A 22,693-nucleotide genomic window follows, 5' to 3' on the forward strand; every position below is an offset into this window, starting at 1 on the left:
ATACACTTTCGCTGTTAGAGGTGCTTCCCCACCCAACTCAGCTCTTCCATCTATGGTCCCTAGAACGTGGTCCTTCCCCACAGAGCCTTAGCATCCCTCATCAGCATGTACTACCGCAGCTTGGGATATGCTAGTTAGCAGCATTCTCTTACAGACATCCCGCAGCGCAGGAGGACCAACAAGTTTTCGGCAGGTCAAAGGGCATCTTTCACTGAGTTGATGAGCTTCCAGAAACACCTGATAGCTGTCTAAGTGTGTGACCCTGGATACAACTTGTAGTTCAGAGAGTCCTCCGTTGCACAGCTGTTGGGGACGAACCGAGTCAGGGTCCCTTACATCCTCCTCCACACCATTTTACCAACTGTAGTGTGCAAAGAGGTGGGTGACTATTCCTTGTGCAAACCTACACTGTAAGGACTGGAAGTGTGCTAACACCACTGGTCTTATCAGACCCTCTTTTTCCATTTACATCTCCTCCCATCAACGAAACTAGAAAAATTGCTATTTGTATTGCTCTTAGACCTGCAAGAATAAATGACATATTATATTAGGCAAGGTTTCTAACCACACTAACCCCACACCTAAATCTGCTATGCACCAAGATGAAAATTATTTAATTACATGAGTAACTAAGCAGAATCCAAAAATGCCTTTGTAAGTGAACCCATCTGAAGAATGCAGATGATGAATTGGCTGTGACGTCACACTGATTATCTCAATCTTTAGCCAAAATCTCCCCCAACCATTCATCAAGAGATACACCATGGAAATAGGACCTTCAGCCCATCAAGTTTTTGCTGACCATTCCTCTGACAGTTACAAGTGCTGAACTATCACCTTGCTGAATGTCAGATCATTGTATATTTTCCGATACACTGGTTGTAAATGTAATACTTTGGTATAAAACAGGAACCACGTTACATGCAGTTGTCTGGTTGTTGCATTAGTTGCAATTTGGAGGTGCCATATCTCAAAAATATGCAAAGGGACTAGGGCGACTGTTCTAAGTGGACAATGAGCTAAGTGTCAAGTGTGCAGTTTTTATCTTTTAGCAACACACACAGAATTCTGGAGGAACTCAGCAGGTCAGGCAGCATCTATGGAGAGGAATAAACTGTCGATGTCTGGGGCCAAGACGTCAGGAGTGGAAAGGAAGGAGGAAGAAGCCAGAATAAGGAGGGGTAGGAGTACAAGCTAGAAGGTGAAGGGTGAAGCCTGATGGAAGGGAAAATAGGTGGGTGTGGGACGAGGGAGGGTACTGTGAGAAGCTGGGAGGTGATAGGTAGAAAAGGTAAAGGGCTGAAGAAGGATCCTGATAGAAGAGGAGAGTGGACCATGGGAGAAAGGGCAGGAGAAGGGGCACCAGAGGGAGGGGATGGGAAGGTGAAGGGAATGGATAAGAGGGGAACCAGAGTGGGAAATGGAAAAGAGAGGAGGAGAAGAAATAACCAGAGGTTAGAGAAATTGATGCTCATGTTCTCAGGTTGGAGGATACCCAGATGGGATATGAGATATTGTTTCTCCAACTGAGTGTTGTCTTAATCTTGGCAATCTAGGAGGCCATGGATCGACAAGTAGGAATGAGAATGGGAAGTAGAATTAATATGGGTGGCCACAGGAAAAGCCCATCTTTTGTGGCAAACAGAGCAAAGATGCTTGATGAAGCACCTCCCAATCTGTATCAGGTCTCTCCAATGCACAGGAGGCGATACCAAGAGCACCGGATATGTAGACAAACTGGCAGACTCACAAGTGAAGTGTCAACTCACCTGGAAGGCATCTAGACAGCCTGTTTGGGCAGGCCACATTGCTCACATGCCTGACATCAAACTTCTGAAACGAGCACTCCATACTCTGTGAGAAATTTCTAGCTTGATAGAGAAATTGCTTTAAAGGCATTCTCAGAATGCTTGATAGAATTAACAACATTCCTATCCCTTGCCCATGAGGGCTCAACGTGGAGAATGGCACATTAAGACTCTTCAATAGCAGCACATCTGAAAAATGTGCTGCTCTGGGAGACAGGTGGCAAAAGAATCACAGAGGCGATAATGAGAATGGGAGAAAAAATAAGACCATAAGACATAGAAGCAGAATCACGCCATTTGGCCCATCGAATCTGCTCCGCTATTCCATCATGGCTGATTTATTATCCCTCTCAACCCCATAAGTAGTATGTATGCAGGATAATAAGGAGAGACGTAATTGCATTGCCAGGAGCTAACATGAACTTGATGGACCAAATTGTTTTCTACTAGTTAAGTAGTACTTGGGAAGGTATACTAGTTGTGCTGCTCTAATGGTGGTTGAATGGCTTCTGACTAATATTTCATTTGATTATGCTTGGATTCAATGAATTAAAAACTTCAGTATTTGATTTACTGACCCTTTTCCAAACTGCATAGAAAATCTGTCATATTTTTCCCACGTACTTCTGCACTTCAAAAATGCACATAAATGCATCTTTATATAAATCTTTATTAATTTTTAACCAGTAAATGTTGCCTCAAATCTGTTTATTTTTACATATTATATTTGGCTGTGCCAATCATTTCTTTTGATTATCCTTCTTTCTGTGAAGTAAACTTCTGTCCACTGCTGCAAATAGCTGCCCAAACTCTGCATTCATCTTCAAATTTCTTTTTGTTGAGTTTACCATGCTCTTTATCTCAATTCTCATAGATTTATGCCACATTTTGGTTCCTAATCTGATGTCAGCCAATCCAACTCCTGATGTTATAGACAAATCTGTTAGATCAAACTTGCTGATTAAGAACATCGCCTAACGCCATCAACCCAGGAATAGTAGGACACAGATACACCATTCCTCATTCTTAGCACCAATACTCAAACGTTTGGACTTACATATATCACTTATTTGAAGTAATGAACAGAACTAGCTGAGCTTTATCCTCGGGAAGGGAGAAACAAAGAACTATAATATGATTAGCATTTATTAAAACAGTATATGGTAGTTTATTTCACATAGATCTGTCTGTTATATATACATAAAAATATGAAGTCATTTACCCATTGCAAGAACAGAGACAATAATAATAATTTACATTGAGCAATTACCCAGCAGCTGTCTCTTTCATATTTAAAGAGGTAATGAAAGGTGACTTACCCATTGGCAGTCCAGTGATGGCTTTAATGGCAAGTATTTCTGTGGCTCCAGGGATGCTCAACAGTTTGAAAATTTTTTTCACATTGAAGATGTTCCTACTGGAAGCCATTTCTAGAAATGAAATAAGCATATCATTGCTCATCGATTTGTATGCTCTGTGTTTCACACAAATGATCTCACTAGTGTATTTTTTTTTAACCATTCATCCTTTGGTTGGTTTCCTCTTTTTCTTCTCTATCAGCAAAATCCACTGAGTAAATTTAGGATATTCTATTCTATGTCCTTTAATGTCTTCACCCACAAATCCTCTGGGAGAGTTGCCAATGGCTTTATTAGATACACTGCTGGAATATTAGGGACAGCAGGATCTCAGACACATTTTTTCCATATAATCTCTCTGAATGAAACTACCAAAGTAATTCAAATTTGTAAATGTGCCTCTTGGGACTGGACTGACAATGCCCAAACTCCCTTGGTGAACCAACCAGATTTTTATATCACCTCACGGCACTCATTTGCTCACATTCCTGCTCAAGAATCATCCACACAGTTGCTTATTGATATTTTAAAAAATGACTTTTCCAGTGACTTGGCACATAAAAGTGCTGACACACTACTGAGCTATACAAACTAAGTTATAGCAGAAGACCATGCATGCTCTGAAGTTACTCTGTTATCAAGTATATTATGCTGATCTGTAACACCTCTTATAACTCATCTTTGTGCACTATCCTTTAAAAGCTTTACTTAACAAATATCTGCCGACTTCAGTTTGAGGATATGTGGTACGTCATGCAGGCTTCTACATACGTGTCGTGGGGAGTCTTCCAGCTGGTTGCACCACTGTCTGGTATGGAGAGGCCACTGCACAGGACTGGAAACAGCTACAGAAAGTTGTAAACTCAGCCAGCTCCACAACGGGCCAAGCTTCTCCAGCATCAAAGCCTCAGAAAGGTGGCATCCATCATTAAGGTCGCCCATTACCCAGCATCTGCCTCTTCTCATTGAGGAGGTGGTAGAGGAGCCTGAAGACCCACACTCAACATTTTAGGAACAGCTTCTTTCTCTCTATCATCAGATTTCTGAAGGACAATGAACCATCTACACTACCTCACTATCCATTTTTCTGATTTTGCCATCTTTTTAAACTACTTATTTAATTAAGTTTTTAATAAACATTTGTTTGGAATTTATAGTTGTTTTATTATTATGTATTACGATGTACTGCTGCTGCAAAACAACAAATTTCATGACCTATCGCAGTGATATTGAACTTAATTCTGATTCTGATTCAGATTCTGAAAAGTTTCAGCTGACTCAGCATCCACCATTTGGGAGAGCTTTTCAAACTGCCATATATGAGAAAATATCTTAGGTTTACATCCCATTCTTTGCTGAGGTCACTGATCCAAATCAAAGGATCATTGCATTTGACCGTGGTATAGCTTAGGGGTGGAAGGAAAAATTGGACAGTAATCATATTTTTGGCTGCACCAGTCAACATTTTTGGACAGTTCCTGAGGATGGATGCCGACAAGTACAGCCTTGACAGAGGCTGAATGCTGCATATCTTGTTTCAATAGACCTCCACGATAGAGTACGTATGAAAAATGTTTACTCTGGCAAGTGGGTTGATAACCAAACGTTAAAAGTTTAAAATAAACGGCAAAAATATTAGAACGGAAATAAAGTTTTTTTCCCACAGAGGGTGTTGTCAGAAGCTGGAATGTACTACCTAACACGACGCTGGGACTGAATTCCACAGGAACTTTCTAATGGCAACTGGACACATATTAAGTGTATGAATTTGCAAGTATATGGGGATGAAATAGGGACTGGAATTAAATTTAACAGCTCTTTTAAAGAGGCAGCACAGGTATGACTGGTCAAATGGATTTCCATAACATCCAATGATTTGATGCAATGTCTACGACATCTGATGCACGTGAAGTCAAAATTTTCTGGTCAGGAAGACAAAGGCAAGAAAAGTTTAAACCATAAAATACTGTATAGTTCAGAAATAGGACAGGTTATCACAGGATCTGCTGGTCATGGCTGGACTGTACTGAGACACACATAAGCCTCAACTGACCTGGTTTGCTTTTTCGTATCACAGATTTGGTATCTTCCGGTATATATTTCATCACTACAATGCTGTTCAGAACAGATCCTGCTGCTGCAACGTAGGCTGCAAACGACTCCCTGAAGGACGTAACAGATGTTAAATCAACAACGTGGGCTTATAAATTTCCATTCTACACCTGTCATTAATTAAATATCAAGCAAAGCATCTATCAAGATTGGTTAGAACATTATGTGCAAAAGGACCTTTGATCCTTTGTTTCTTGCAACTAAGGATTCAATTTATATATTTTTGTCTTCATGACAACTCAAAAACTGAATGTGATCTGAAGGCAAAATATATTGCTTGTACACTTGATGCTCTTGTGTTAAGGCAATTGCATTAACGCAAATGCAATATAAAGTTTAATCAGGAGTCTCTGGTTTTTAAAATAATAGATTTAAACCTTCAGTTCAGAGTTCAATGTCTAGTACACAATTAAACCGATTTGCTTGCTTCAATGTCTTATCATGTGCTATAACCACAGTAGTATTGATTCCACAGAAACATCTAGGTATGTGACAGGTAAGAATACACAAAAATTTGGATGTGACATTTTATTTGGTTGTATTATTTGCTGAAACACATTCTGTGCTCACACACATAACTCTTAACTTAGGTGAGTTATTGAAAGGTTGTTGCTAACTATGAACTTGTACACCAGCGAAAGTCGATATTTTATCGACAACCCAGAAAGAGGGGAAACAGAGAAGCCTTATTAATCATGACTGGATTGGATATGGCAAATAAAGAGAAGTAGTTCCCATTAGCAAATGGTTCAACCACAGATATAAAGTTTTGAGCAAAATATTTTAAGGAGGATGTGAATATTTCTTTTTGTACAGTGACGAGCTATGAATTTGAACTCTTTATCTATTAGGGTGGTAGAAACAGAATCAGAGCTTTCAACGGGAACTGGGTTATCACTTGTATGCTTATGTGCAATAACAGGAAATATGCAAAGAACGGGGACTGAAGGATCGGCACTAGTTGGAGCCAGCACAGACTCATTGGCCAAATGGTCTTCTGCTGTGCTGTAGTAATTTAATAGAGGGACTGCCTTGAGCTTGATTGCAGCTCCTGGGTGCTTTTACTAAAGGAAGAATGTGCAAGGTTATGGTGAAAGAAGATCATATACTTCTCTCACCTGCAGGTTATGAATCAAAAGGGAGTCTGTGTTCTGGAGAGGTGGATGTGCTGTTAGTGGTAGGATACTAGTACGTGTTGCCACTGTCTGCCCGATGTTGGGTGGCTTGCCTCTTCACAGGGCTGAGCGTATGGAAGCACACTCAATCTCACGCTGTGACTATTTGAGCAACACCTTGTCCAACAAGGAATGTGTGGTTTACAAATCACTTGGGTGGAGTTTATGTGCATACGAGAGAAAAGAAGGAAATAAATGGGGAAATGTGATTCATTGGGAATGTTCAGAGAGTTGCCACACATTCAATGGGCCCAATGACCTCTGTCTCTGTGTGGATGAATATGCAAAATAAATGGTTGAACATTTTACAGTATAGAATTCATTGTGAGATGTGGGTATGTATTGATTGCTGAGTATGAGGGTGTGATAGACTAAATGAACGCCAAGCATGACTTGTTTGGATAGCAACCATCATGAGGTGAATGATATGGGTGTGGTGAATTGAACAGTGCCTGAAGCTAAAAGTACTCAGGGAAAGATAATGCATTTGAAAATGTACTTGCTGACCTTGACCACTTGTGCACTCCACAAACATCTTACAGCATCCACTGATCATTTGGAATTAACTGCTTACTTTGATCTCTGGTCTCCACTGCCTTCTGACCAGGTATCTGGAGATGAAGAGGGTGGCTGCGGGAGAAGTGCGATGTGAGCAGTAGGATACTGTTATTCACATCAAAGTTGCTGGTGAACGCAGCAGGCCAGGCAGCATCTCTAGGAAGAGGTACAGTCGATGTTTCAGGCCGAGACCCTTCGTCAGGACGTCGAGACCCTTCGTCAGAAACGTCGACTGTACCTCTTCCTAGAGATGCTGCCTGGCCTGCTGCGTTCACCAGCAACTTTGATGTGTGTTGCTTGAATTTCCAGCATCTGCAGAATTCCTGTTGTTTACGTTTTGAGGATAATGATATTGATGGCGCCATTAATGCTATTGGTTATACCTTCATTCGAAGGCCTCCTAATGATAGTCAGTATCATCTCTTCACTGGGATTAGCATATGTAAGCCATCCTTTTCCATGGTATGGCCACCATGTCGTATCTGATGATACAGGACTTCTCTCCACCTTACACCTGCTCAACCAAGGTTCATCTTACAGCTTCAAATGATGCTAGCCTTTCATTACACTAGGCCTCCTCTACAATCTAGCTAACAATACAGTGTCACTAGTGGAATGTGACTGTCATCCAGACAGAATTAGCTACACTACATTCAAAGGGCAGGGTTAGCTGTAGATCAACACCCCTGCAATCACTTTCTGTTAAACTTAACCACCTCTCTGATTTTACAGCAGTCAGATAACAACATGAGACAATTTATACAGTACTTCACCTTCTCTTTTGAAGGTACTAACTCTGCTACTTAGGCAGTGCTTATTTATCACAGCCCTCTCTGGAGAGTAGTATCGGTAGATATTATAATTGTGAATACCACCAAGTCAAGGTAATTCCCATCCTCTTCCATTGACTGTAATTTTCAGTGTAGATCACCAAACTTTATTTAGGGGTGGGGCGCTGGTTAATTACATCTGGATACGCCCGGTTAATTATAAACACAACTTTCTTGAGTCTGTAATTATACCTCTACTCACCCCAGGGTCACAGAAATCTTTGTAACTCCTCAAGCCAATTCAGAACAAAGACAGATTGCTGGAAGAACTCAATAGGTCAACTAGCATCAATTTTTGGGGTTGAGAACCCCCAAAAGGACTGAGGGGGGAACTGGAACTATTGCCAATATATAGCAGGAGAATGGGGTAGAGTCTGACAGGTGATAGGTGGAGACAGGTGCGGAGGGGATGATAGGTTAATGGTACCAGGTTTGTGGGGAGCGGGGGGGGAAGGTCTCTACTATAGCTGTTCCCACTCTTCCTCCTAAAGATGCCATCCCCTTTCTCTCAATTTCTCCAAGTAGGTCTTCTGTTCTCAAGATGAGATCTTCTGCTCTGGGGTTTCTGAACTGTCCTGGGAGCAGGGCTTTAATCAATGGAGCCTTCACCTGTATTTCCTTCATTTCCAGCACATCTGTTTTCACCACCCTCTCCCAAGCAGAACAGCAGTAGAACTCCCTTGGTGTTCATCTTTCACCCCACCAGACTCCCCATCTAAACACCATCTTCTGCCACTTCCACTAGCTCCAATGCAATCCCATCACCAGTAACATCTTCTCCTCTTCCCCTTTCTGCAGGGGTTCACTCTCAGGTTTACTCATTCCTCCCCAATCTTTTCTCTTTCTCTCGGCATTTTCCTTTAACACACCAGTTCTCCCATCTCGTTCCTCACCACTATCCAGGGACAATAAATAGCTCTTCCAGGTGTGATGAGGGAGCGTGCACTTTTTCAAACATTGTGTTTGTCATGTGGGCTCCCCTACATGGGTGAAACCAAGCATAGACTAGGCAGAGCACCATGTCCACATTGGCCATCTTGAACTTCTGGTTACATGTTACTTTGACCATCCTTCCCACTCTCACACAGACTTGCCTGTCCTTGGCATTCTCCATTGCCATGGAAAGGCCAAGGCAAATTGGAAGAACAGCATCTCATAATCTGTTTTGGTAGCTTACAACCCAAAGCTATAAATGTAACATTTTCTAATTTCAGGAAAGCCTGTCTTTACCTACACACACTTGCCTATCCACATAGTTTTGTTCACCCTTCACATCCCCTCCCCCACCTAGCTCCATCTGCTCATCATCCCCTTCGCAAAGTCGCTCCACCTATCACCTACCTACACTGTCCCATAGCCCTCTCTCTATCTGGTTCCACCTACCAGGTTCTATCCGACACACCTACTTAGTACAACATGCTAGCAATCTTTTCTGCTCCCTCTCAACCTTGATGCAGGGTCAAATTACATCTCCACAAATGCTGCTTGACCTGCTGAGTTCTTCCAGAATTCTGTTTTTGTTCGGGATTTCGGCACCTGCATTATCTCCTGTCCTTAGGAATTCAGTATAACTCCATGTAGGAACACAAGAGTTTCTGCACCTTCTCAAAAATGAGGAACACGGTACACTATAACTCCTTATAAAATTGTAATAGAAGCCCATGTGTAATAAGCTAAAATAGACTTGGGAAAGAAAGATATACACTTTAACATTAAGATAATTAAAGATGTCTTGTTACATACACCTGTTAGGTTGCATTCTCCATTTACCTTATATGATTTTTTTAAAGAAAGAAGAATTACATTTGTATAGAGAGATGTCAAAGACATGCATGATGTAAGGCAAGTTGCTGTCAATTAATTATTTTGTTAAATGTGGTAGGCAAATGCAGAAAATATTGGTACACAGCAAAGTTCAACAAACAAGTGAGAAAAACGACCAAACGACAGTGGCTTTGGCACTCAAGTTAGTGACTTTTCCATTCTGAAAACAGCGCTCAAAATGAAATTTATGGCAAAGTTCCATCAGAAGTTGCATTTTTAATTGACCGCATGTTGCACCTCTCACCTGTACTTAGAGGTTCTCACAAATTCATGGATGCTCTAAATAATCACTCTGTTTACTTGTCTCTTCACCCATGACTACAGAAATCACCTTCTGAAATCTGATGAAAGCCGAACTCTTGCTCTTTGCTATTTGGTTGTGGAATACCATTGTTATTTGAGTTCGCTTACCACACACTGAACTGCTGGAAACAAAATGCACGATTCTATGCATCTTGATCAGAAATATTGTTCCCTGCTTCCCTTCCACTGCTGCCAACACTCTCCAAGATTGTTCCTCTACAGCTTAATCACTTAGTTACACAGAAAAAAACTGGTAAACATATTGATTGTAAGACAAAGCATAGTTTTAGTTCATTACTTATTCAACAACAGACTCAATATAGGTGTCTTGTCCAATTGCTGGCATGAAAGGTTGATAGCAGATGTTCCAATACATCATTGTATTCACTACCTATCAGGATTTAAATTAGTTACATCAATTCAGAGAGCAACAAAAAAAAGTATCTCCTTTCAACAACCACTTCTCTAGATTTCTACTGACTCATTTCTCATCATTATCAAGTGCAGGGACATAGCTCAAAATGATCCCTGGAAAATAAATGGAAATACTTTAAATATTTAGCATCTTGTCATCAGAATTTTCAACTTTTTCGTTTTACTTTCTTATCGTGGTAGCAATAGAATATTTTATTGTTCTGTTTCTGCTTCTGTATTCAATAGCCAAGAATTTTCATGTCATGAGTTTTCAAATGAATATGAGAAAAATGTTGGCATGGAAGATGCTCAGTGGAATTGAAGGAACTATGAAAGTTGTCTGTATATCTTAAGCCATCATTGTTGCTCGTAATATTGAAAATTTTCATTTTTTTGGGTTCCTGTTTCTTCAGTTTGATACCAAAAATTAGGACATTTGTCACTAAGATATTTTCAGAAAAAGTGGCTTATGATAAATAATGGTTACCAATATATTAACTTCCAAACAGAGAAAGCAGAAACTCATCCACATATTTTGATAAAGTAAGATTTAGACCAACTACATATAATCATAATAAATTTATTGAGAAGTCACTTGTTTCACCAGTCCTCCTCCTCCCATGGTGGAATGGGCCACTACCAGTTTCTGAGTTTTATGTAAAGAAAGTTTACTTGGGCATGGTATCAGCAAGATTCTCCAGCAAGCAATGACAGAGGAAACATATGAGAGAAGAATATTTTTATTTTCTGAAGAAGTTATATTCAGGAAGGAAACATCAGGCGTAGGAGGATTTTTTTTAATATCAAAACACCACACGTAGGGTAAACAGTTCATTTTGCCAGTTTCCTACCATTTAAAAATACTCCTGCTGTTTAGTGTGCAAGTGCCAGGAAGTGGTTTGATATTGACATTAACCTCCTGCAGCTAATTATGTGCAGGCTAAGCACAGCATTACATGTTCAGGATATACCACTCTTCCACCCTCCACCTCCCAGCTTCCACAAACCTGACAACAAGCCATTAGCCATCTGACACAGTGCAAGTCCAAACAAACATAGAATGCACTATGAGCCGCTCAGCAGTCAAAACCAACTGCGACTCCTATCCTAATACCTCCAATGCCACAAGCACATCACATGGTGCAAATATAAACCGTATCTAAAATTAACTGTATTTTGAACACAAACAAGTTATGTTTTCATTCAATTGTACTTATGCCCGCCTGTGCTATTTCAAATTAAAATCACATATTTCAAGCTTCCCTGGTAAGGTTTTTAGCACAGATTGAGATCGTACACTATACCAGTCTCTGTCAAGTATTTATCATTGCGATCCAAAACTAATACCACTTCTCATTCTCCCACAGTTCTGTATTTTCCAACAGTTTAAATAATTATCCACTTTTTCTTTAAAAAAAGATGCAATATCCCTGCCTCATTCAGTCCAAATCAAAGAATTCAGTGTTCCAAATCTCTGAATAAATATTTATGTGATCTGCACATCTTTAATGAGAACCTTCAACCAATGACACCTATCATTCTTTCCACATGGAAGGGAATCACTATGATTCTAAAAATCTCCTTTAAGCTTCTTCTGAGCTGATTTTTAGTCCCAACATCTCACCTGACAACAACTTTTCATCTCTAGTAGCGATGTGACGAATCTAAAGTGTACACTTTCTAGGGTTCTTAAGGGGCTTCACATCGTCTATTACCTTACAGAAATTTATCTTCTCCTATTTGTTTTAATTTTCTGTGCTCCTACTTATAAAATATAACATGCTTTTAATTTGTCCTTATACTTTCAAGAAACTTCCTTCTTCATCCTTTCTTGTATCCTTATATCTGAATATATTATATCTGATATATATACACATTACCTCTAAATTCCAAGCCCTTTAACACAAAATACGTGATCATATATCTCTGCATTCTTGAAGTACTGCATTGACTTTCACTCCCAAACTTTTCCCAAGTATCACCACAGCTCTAAGTTTTTAATTCCTTTCCTCATTACAGTATTCCATAAGCATTATCTCACCTAATGTCATCTGCGAATTTTGACCTACAAAAAGGAAAATTTGGAAACAACTGCATGGTAGATAGTGAATGTTATAATGATGGTGGGGAGCTGCCTCCGCCTTTTCCAGGAGGAACGCTGAACAGCCACAGGACCTAACTACATCAGTTGACAGGTCTTATAAAATATAAATGAGCATCCTTTGATATACAATATGTTGCACTTCTCAGTGCTCAGCTGAGCACAACCACAGCATCAGTTGCTTGTTCATTTGAGGAGAAGCTAATCGGACAGTAAAAAATTATTGAGCCAGGAAGAAGTACTTTACCTGTTTCAACAAAAATAACCTAGGCTATTTCCCATCTCTGTCCTCTCACTCCCATCCAGCACAATCTCTCAGCCTTCCAGGTTGAGCATTCAGTGCTCCATGGTCATTCTCATCAAATCCAATGGTCCTACATTACTAAGTAACGTAAGTAAGTCTGCAGATGATCTGAAGACTGGCGGTGTTGTGGATAGTATAAAAGACTGGCAAAGAATACAACTGGATATAGATCCATTGTAGATATGGGCAGAGGAATGAATGGAGGTTACCCCGGCCAAATGTGAAGTGTTGCACCTCGGTAGGTCAAATGTAAAGACAAGACCTTTAACAGTGTTGGATAAGCAGAGGGATCTTCGGGTCCAAGTTCAAAGCTCCCTAAAAGTACCTAGGCAGGTTGATTGTGTGGCTAAGATGGCATATGGCATGCTTGCTTTTATTAGCTGAGCCACTGAGTTCAGGAGTCAGGAAGTTATGTTACAGCTTTATAAAACTCTAGTTAGGCCACCTCTGGAGTATTACATACACTTCTGGTTGTCCCATTATAGGAAGGACGTCGAAGCTTTGGAGAAGGTGTATAAAAAGTTTAACAGAATGTTGCCTGGATTAGATGGCACGTGTTATAACAAGAGATTGGACAAATTTGAGTTGTTTTCTCTGGAGTGGTGGAGGGGAGATCTGATATAGATTTATAAGATTATGAGAGGCATAGATAGAGTAGCCAGACCATATCTTTTTCCCAGGTGTTAAGCGTCTAATGCTAAAGGGTATGCATTCAAGGTGGGAGGGGGTAATTTCAAAGGAGATGTGAGCAGTAAGTGCTTTTTTACTGTACACAGTGAGTGGTAGTGCTGGAATGCACTGCCTGGGGTTGGTGGTAGAGGAAAATCGAAACAGCATTGTGTAGGTAAAGGGAAGTTAGTTTAGTTAGCCACTTAATTACCAATTTGATTGTTTTGGCCCAATGTTATGTACCACAGGGCCTGTTCCTGGCTGTACTGTTCTATGCTCCATGTTCTAAATGCACATGGCTTTACATGATTTCATGCAAATTTTCACTGTTGATTTTGAAACATCAACGCCACAAGCAACAATAGGGGTGGCACAGTGGTTAGCACAACGTTTTACAGAACCGGGGACCAGGGTTCAATTCCAGCCGATGCCTGTAGGAAGTTTATACGTTCTCTGGGTGCGGGTTTCTTCCAGGTGCTCTGGTTTCCTCCCACAGTTCGAAGACGGTCGGTAGGTTAACTGGTAATTGTAAATTGTCCCACGATTAAACTAGGATTAAACTGGGGGATTGCTGGGCAGCGTGGCTCGAAGGGCTGGAAGGGCCTTTTCCACACTGTATCTCAATCAATAAATAATCCAGAGAAATAAATAAGATCAAGGCCCAGACGGGAACCACCAATTAAGATGTTGAGATAGAATGCCCCATACTCAAGTTCAGTTCCTTAACTGGAACCCATTTGTATCTGAACTGGTTGAAATGTTAACTCTGTTTCTCTATCAACAGATACTGTCTGATCTACTGAGCATTTACCTGTGTTCTATCTTCATGTCAGATTTCCAGCTTCTGCAGAATTGTATCTCATGATTCCAGTGCTTTTGTTTCTTTGCTTTCATTTTTACATCTCCCCTGGGCACATCATGTCATTACCAAATCGTTACCACCTTTTTTTTAAACTGACTCTGTCACCATTTGTGTCATCATTCATTCTTGGTCTCCACCCTTTTATCCATTATTGCCTACTCTTTCCCTTCTCTGTAAAATAAAATTAGTTTTATTTCTAACTCTTCTTATTTCTGTGGCAAGGTCACGCCCATGGGATGTTAATTCTGTTTATCTACCCACAGATATTCCCTCACCTACTGAGTATTTCCAGCATTGTGTTTCAATTTGAATTCCCGAGTCTTTTTTTCTGAGATCAACAACCAGATTACATTTCAGCCCTAAAGTGAGGACAGGTTGAAGTGGGGAAATCTGCAGAGAACTATTAAGAGATGCAAGATGTGTAGAGCGATGATAATGGTGACTCTAATAATCCCAGTATTGATTTCGACGAATTTAAAAGAGCAAAGAAGTGGAGGAAATTTAGGTGTATTCAGGAGGGCTTTCTTGATCATAAACACAAAGACATTCTGCAGATGCTGAAAATCTTGAACACGATGTTCAAGTTTAGTTGCTGCCTGACCTGCTGAGTTCCTCCAACATTTTGTATGTTGTTCAAGCTTTCTTGATCAGTTTATGTTTTGGTAAAAATGAAGAAGCCGGCATTGTGGAATCCAGTTCTAAGGTAGGTCATGTCGTCACTTAGGGAACAGTAATCATAAGCTTCTGATCAATAATGGAAAGGGGAAAACGATAACCCAGAATTAGAATGTAGAACAGTACAGGAAAAGGCCCATGATGTTGTGCCAAATTAATAATCATACACCCAACTAAACTCATCCCTTCTGCCTACATAATGTCCATATCACCCCATTCTCTACACATTCATGTGTCTACCTACAAACCACTTAGATGTCTTTACCTCCTCTACCACCACTGGCTGTGCATTCTAGGCACCCATTACTCTCTGTGTTAAAAAAACATACTCACACATAGTAACAAACATCAAAGTTGCTGGTGAACGCAGCAGGCCAGGCAGCATCTCTAGGAAGAGGTACAGTCGACGTTTCAGGCTGAGACCCTTCGTCAGGACTAACTGAAGGAAGAGTGAGTAAGGGATTTGAAAGTTGGAGGGGGAGGGGGAGATCGGAAATGATAGGAGAGGGAGGGATGGAGCCAAGAGCTGGACAGGTGATTGGCAAAAGGGATATGAGAGGATCATGGGACAGGAGGCCCAGGGAGAAAGAAAAGGGGGAGAGGGGGAACCCAGAGGATGGGCAAGGGGTATAGTGAGAGGTACAGAGGGAGAAAAAGGGGAGAGAGAGAAAGAATGTGTGTATATAAATAAATAACGGATGGGGTACGAGGGGGAGGTGGGGCATTAGCAGAAGTTTGAGAAGTCAATGTTCAAGCCATCAGGTTGGAGGCTACCTAGATGGAATATAAAGTGTTGTCCAGCTCTTGGCTCCATCCCTGCCCCTCCTGTCTTCTCCTATCATTTCAGATCATCAGTTGGATGAAAGGGATCTAACGTGAAAAAACTGGAATCAAAGGCTGACAGGCAGAATTGTAAGTGAATAATGGCCAGATGGCTTCAGATAAAGTTTAAGTGTCTGTCCATAAGGGGGAAGGTAGGTCACCCAGAGCTAGTTCTCCTGAATGACATGAGAAACAAAGAGCATGATAAAATTGAAGAAGGAGCATATTAAACACATCATATTGTTATTTGTTGCATGGGGAAAATAGAAATGAAATAAGGATGAAGAGAGAATAGAAAGAATAGATTTGCAGCAATCAAAAGTGACACAGAAGTCTTCATTGAACATTTACACAGTTCACTAGTAACAAGAAAATAAGTGGAGGCAATAAGACAGAAAAGGGTGATACAAGCATGGAAGTGCAGACAATGGCCAATTCCTAATGAGCACTTTGTACCTGTTTTTACTATAGGTAAAGATCCCAATAGAAGTGATTGCAGGTACAAAAATTGATGAAGTATTACACAGAGGTAATATGGATGTCATCTGGACAACATAGGATGCATTTTAAGTTGCTCAGGTGGAGATGATTGCACACGGGCTGGCCCATATCTTCCAAGCTTGTAATAGTGGGATTATCAGAAGGCAATACGAAGGCAAGAGTTACATTCGTGTTCAAAAAGAGATGCAAGGACAAGCTTAGCCAGTCAGCATAACTTCATAGGTGGGGAAGCTTTTCAAAATAATAATCACAGAGAAAAAGAAATGTAATCGCAGTTTGCTGAGTTAATAACTATTTTTAGGCAAATAATGTTTGACTAATCTGACTGCATTTTTGGACAAGGTTACAGAGGGCTTCTGAACATCATACAATAGATTACAAAAAGTACAGTCTTTTTCAAAAGGATTTTTATAAAATTCAACATAAAAAGCCAATCTGCAAAACTCAAGCTAAAAACTGTGAGTAACAGCATAGGCAGAAACAGCCACAGTAGATTTTCATAATGGAAGGAGATAGACAATGGTGCATTGGGATTTCCGTTATTTTTGATTCGTATTAGATAGATACTTTATTGATCCCAAAGGAAATTATAGTGTCACAGTAGCATTACAAATTCCTAGATATACAAATATTAGAAGAGAAATAAGAAAGAATAAAAAATTAGTTACCTCAGCAGTTTAACAGGAGGGCATCATCACTTCCCCAGCTATAGGTTGACTCATTATAGAGCCTAATGGCTGAGGGTAAGAATGAGCTCATATAGTGCACTTTGGAGCAGTGCAGTTGTCTTAGTCTATTACTAAAAGTGCTCCTCTGTTCAGCCAAGGTGGCATGCAGAGGGAGAGAAACAATGTCTACAATTGCCAGGATTTTCTGTTCTACCACAGCCTCCAGTGTGTCCAGTTTGACTCCTATGACAGTGCCAGCCTTTCAAGTCAGTTTACTGAGCCTGTTGGCATCACCCCTGTTGATGCCATTGCCCCGGCATACCACCATATAGAAGACTGTTCTGGCAACAGCACGCTGGTAGAACATGTGAAGGAGAGACCTGTATACTCCAAAGATCCTCAGTCTCCTCAGGAAGTAGAAGCAACTCTGGTCCTTCTTGTACACAGCCTCTGTGTTGGTGCTTCACTCAAGTTTGTCATCCAGGTGCACCCCAGGTACTTGTAGGTCCTCACCATATCCACATCCTCACCACATCCATCAATAGTAACAGGGAGCAGTGCAGGCTTAGTCTTCCTAAACTCTATCACCATCTTCTTTGTCTTTCTGATGTTAAGTTGCAGATGATTCAGCTTGCACCATTTGGCAAAGTCCTCCACCAGGGCCCAGTATGCATCCTTCCTTTATACACCCAACTATTGCTGAGTTATCGGAGAATTTCTGCAGGTGACATGTCTCAGTGTTGTATCCAAAGTCCAAGGTATACAGGGTAAATAGGAAGGGAGCCAACACAGTCCACAGCTCTGAAGCTGCACAACTGTGGTCTGCCAGTCAGGTAGTCCATTATCCAGGATACATTGCAGGTGCCAACCTGCATTAAATGGAGCTTTTCCCCCAGCGACAAGGGCTGTATGATATTGAAGACACTTGAGAAATCAAAAATCATGATCCTCACAGTGCTGCTCTGCTTATCCAAATGGGAATAGGCTCCGTTCAGCAGATAGATGACAGCATCATTGACTCCAATGTGCTCCTGGTAGGCAGAGGATCGAGGGCTGATCTGACCAGGGGTCAGAGGTGAGACAAGACCAACCTCTCTAGGGTGTTCATGATGTGTGAGGTCAAGGCCACTGGACGGTAGTAATTCAAGACTTTTGGATGGCCCTTCTTGGGTACTGGGACATGATGTTTTCCAAACAGTTGGGACCCTTTCCAGGCAGAGACTCAGATTGAAAATGTGCTGGAGAACTCCACACAGCAACTCAGCATATTCCTTCAGGACCTGGGGTTTCACACCATCTGGTCCCAATGCTTTGCTGTGTCGGAGTTTCCCCAGAGCCCTTCTCACCTGCTCAGTAGTGAGGGTGAGTCCATGATGACTGAGGAGTTGATGCAAGGCCAGGGGTGGGGGAAGTGAAGATCGGGACAATAGCAGTTGGTATGTGAAAGTGTGGATGGTAGGTGCAGGGCAAGGAGGGGATGTAGACAGTAGTAGCTGGTGTTGTTCATCCATATGGAGGAGGGGAGGCATTGGTGTTGAGGGGGCATTGGGTGCCTTGGCACCTGACTGGTGTGCTGAGGGGGGTGTGAACATAAGGGCAGTTGTCAAACCTATTGAAGAATTGGTTTAACTCATTTGCCCATTCACAGTTGCATTTCAAGGCTCTACAGCTGGGCTGATTGAAGCCAGTGATGTTCTTCATGCCTCTCCACACCTCCCATGTGCTACTTTGCCCAAGCTTGTTCTCCAGCTTTCTCCTGTATTCCTCTTTAGCCACCTTGATCTTCACCTTTAGCTCCCTCTTCACATGTTTCAATTCCTCCCGGTCTCCTGATCTAAAGGCTCTCCTTTTGTGGTTGAGAAGAGCCTTTAGATGACTGGTGACCCACGGTTTGTTGTCAGGGAAGCAGCAAACAGTCCTTGATGGCATTACAGTTGACACAGAAGTTGAAGGAGCCAGTAATGCAATCAGCAAGTCTATTAATGTTCTCCCCATATGGTTCACAAGGCACATTCCAATCAGTAACCTTAAAGCAGCCCTTCAAGGCCTCGATGGCTTCTGGAGACCACTTCTTTACTATCTTAGTGGTAGCTAGCTATCGCTGTACTTCGGGCTTATACAAGGGCATGAGGTGAGACAGGCTGTGATCTGATCTTCCAAGTGGGGGGGAGGGGGGAGCTGTGGAGCTGTAACATTTACATACAAGAGAGCCGATGTTTTATTTTCTCTCGTATCACACTTGACAAACTGATCGAAGATGGGTATGACTGTCAATAAAGAAACATCGTTGAAGCCTCCCAATACAGCAATGAACGCATTGGAGTGTTGAGTCTGTAATGACCTGGATCTGGGAGCGTAGGGTAAGATTTAGGGGAAGATTTCAAAGTGTTGAATGAACAGTGAAGGAATTTCTAGTAGAGATCAAAAGCACATCGAATCCCAGGCTTGGCAAACAAGTAACAAAAGCAAGGGGATTATGATGATCAAACATTTGTTACGGAACATCAGAAGTTGTGCGCCCAGTTCTAGTCACTACATTCTAAAAAGGATGGGAAGGTCCAAACGGCAGTGCAAAAAAGATTTTCCAGAATGATTCCAGTAATGAGGGACAACTGCAAGAACAGACTAGAAAATCTAGGGTTATTAGCCTGAGAACAGAAGCTGTTTAATATAGCTGAAGCAAAAAAAGGCAATCTGAAGCAAAATGCTGGAGGTTCCTCTTACATTTTGTGCGTGTTCCTTTGGATTTCCAGCATCTGTAGATTTTCTTGTGTTTGTGAATCTCGAAGAAAATTATGCTGGCAGTCTGAAAAAGTAGAAAAATTCAGGAAACATTCAGCTGCCAGAAAGAAAAGATTTAACATTTCAGATCAATGACTTGAAAGTAGATTTGATGAAAGAGTAGAAAGCCAATTAATAAGAGAGAAGCTGTTCCTATTATTAGGTGGGTTAAAGACCAAGGTACACAGTTTTAATAGGTTTGTCCCCAAATACAATGGCTGGTTCTGACCAGAATATGCTCTATCAGGTTGTAGTGGAATATGATTCAGTGGTAGCTTTCAAAAAAGAAATGGATAAATATTAGAAGTAAAACTTTTCAGAGTTATGAAGATGGGGTAATGGGATTGCCAGGCTTGCTCTACAGTGGTGGTGGGAGTTGATGAGCTGAATGGCTCCTTCCTATGTTTCCTAATTAAATAATAAATGTCATTTGACCCCTAATGAAATAACAACATTAATCAGTATAAGGCTGATCCACAAAGGCAAAAAACAAATGTGTGATGGTACAGCAGGCAGTGCTGCCGCCTCACACCTCCAGCAGCCCTAGTTCAGTTCTGATATTGAGTAACATCTGAGCAGAGTTTCCAAATTCTCCCCTTTGCTCCAGTTCTTTCTATATCCCAATGTCTCCTCCCATGTCCTTAAAGGTAGTAATTCCAGTCTGGCGATTACTGCACAGATAACAATTTACATATCCTGGATTAATTTAACTCAAACTGCACGGCAGCATGATTGATTTAATTGGTGTCAATGCTACTGATTGAAGAAAGAATGAAAACTAGGTTCCTCCTCCTCCTCCTGCTTGTGATCCAGTGGCTGTGGTAACTAGAAGGCCTGCATATCAGCATCAAACAAGGACAACATCAAGCTGGACCAAAGAAGAAATTCTAATTCTGGAGCTAAACGTATGAATCTTAGAGAAGTCACCTTGAAAAGCAATGCCACATTCCACCATTTTGACACTCATTGGCTAGATTTATATAAAGGCCAGTTGAGTTAGAAATTATGGTTTCTGGAGAAAGAAAAGGGGTGTAAACATAATGGGAAGAATGGCTTATATTAATTTCCTGCTCAGTGAATTCAACCCAAGCATGCCCTCGGTGACATAGAAATACTTTATAGACTGTGTGACATTCCTCTGAACTTTCCCCGAGGCCTGTTCAGCACTAATCTCCCTATTAGCAGTGACCTTGTGTGACTAGGAATCAGCTGATAGCACATACTGAAAGAAACCTGTCAACTCTGCAATTTCTGATCAGCTCACAGACATCCTCATTCCTATGAAATTGCCATTTATACACCTTTCAAGTTATGCTTATAGCCTGTGAAATATAATTCTAATTCTCTTTATATGTAACTTACCAATAGCTAAGTTCTCTGTAACACATGGCAATTATCCAAAGCATACGTATAAATGTCCTGTTCTCTGCTACTACGTAATTCATTTCAAATCAGCCACTTACTGATCTGTCAATCAAGAAATGACTGAGGAAATTTGAATAATTGTGGTCAGAAAAGTTTGGAATAAATGCTTAGTTATAGCAAATTCTGGTTAGAATAAACCCAAAATAATGCACGTAGTTCTGGAGGAATATACTCAGCTTGGTTGGAGCATGGCAAGGATTTATCAGACTGATTCCAGACTCAAAGGATTAATTTACAAATATATTACATAAACTAGAGTCTTTTCCCTATATAGGGAATGTAACAGAGTAGAGGGAAATGAATAATAATAAATACTTTATTGATACTGAATGGGAAATTCTTTTGTTACATCAGCATTTAAAACACACTTAGCAGTGTGCAGACTTAACTAGCATACAGAATAATAGTATACAATAATGTATCAATGTGCAACACTGTGCAATAATAATGTACAAAATAATAAAGCAGAGACTATTGTACTATGACTTGTGTTCTCCTGTCGCACAGGGATAAACTGATGTATATGATTATTGCATTTGGTAGGACAGGTTTTCTGTAACAATCCTTGTGACAGCGGAGCTGAATGAGCTTGTTCAAAAGGGCGTTCCGTTGCTTATTCAGTAGGTCATGGAGAAGATGTGCCAGATTGTCCATAATGGATAACTGTTTGTTTAGTGACCTTCTTTCCACCACTAACTCAAAAGAGTCTGGGTTGTAGCCGAGGACAGATGCAGCCCTTTTGATAAGCTTATTTAGTCTTTTTGCATTACCAGCATAGATGGTGCTCCCCAAACATAAAGCAACATAGAAGACTGCACTCGCTACACCAGACTGGTAAAAGATCTCCAAAATCCTGCTGCACACATTGAAGGACCTCAGCTTCCTTAGAAAATAGAGTCTGCTCATCCCCTTCTTGTAAACAGCCTTCGTGCTGGTTTTCCAGTCAACTCTGTTGTCAAGGTGAACACCCAAGTATTTGTACTCCTTCACCACCACAACCTCTTCTACCAAAAGAAAGTATTTCTTCTGGATCATGACTCCAGAATTAAGGGGCATAGCTTAAAAACTTGAGATGGGCCTTTCACGAGCAAGGCTAAAAAATACTTAACGTGAAATGGAATCTTTGTTTGGTCAACCAGAGATAAAAGATTTATATGGGGAAAATAATCAAAAGGATGTAATGTTATTTATAGAGGAGCTATGACTTCACTGCATGCAGGAACAGACTTGAAAGGATAACTGGCCTATTCCTGTGTGCATGCTAATTCCAATTATCATTACTACACCCATGAAGTTCACTGAAGGAATGACACAATCTACAAAATGCACTTTTTTTTATATATATATATAAGCATCTCTCAAAAGCTCATTGGTTACCACCTGGAAAGACATTCAGAAGAGGCAGGTGGGATGACTACTCCTGTCTTGGAGATTTATTTCTGTTCCTTTGTCAAAGAGGTAAAATCCTGGAGCTCTTTACCTGTTTGCACTGTAGGAGCACTT

General features: G+C 40.8%; 1 protein-coding gene across 1 annotated transcript in view; it reads right to left on the reverse strand.

Moving 5' to 3' along the window:
* The window catches only part of slc22a18 (solute carrier family 22 member 18), a 159,916-nt gene that overhangs the window by 43,463 nt on the left and 93,760 nt on the right, over positions 1 to 22,693 (reverse strand). The window contains exons 5-6 of the mRNA XM_072272304.1: positions 5,220 to 5,329; positions 3,128 to 3,238 (exon numbers count right to left, since the gene is read on the reverse strand). Of these exons, the coding sequence (XP_072128405.1) occupies positions 3,128 to 3,238; positions 5,220 to 5,329 (221 nt within the window). The remainder of the gene's footprint in view (positions 1 to 3,127; positions 3,239 to 5,219; positions 5,330 to 22,693) is intronic.

Source organism: Mobula birostris, chromosome 11, assembly GCF_030028105.1.
Source record: "Mobula birostris isolate sMobBir1 chromosome 11, sMobBir1.hap1, whole genome shotgun sequence".
Classification (NCBI taxonomy): domain Eukaryota; kingdom Metazoa; phylum Chordata; class Chondrichthyes; order Myliobatiformes; family Myliobatidae; genus Mobula; species Mobula birostris.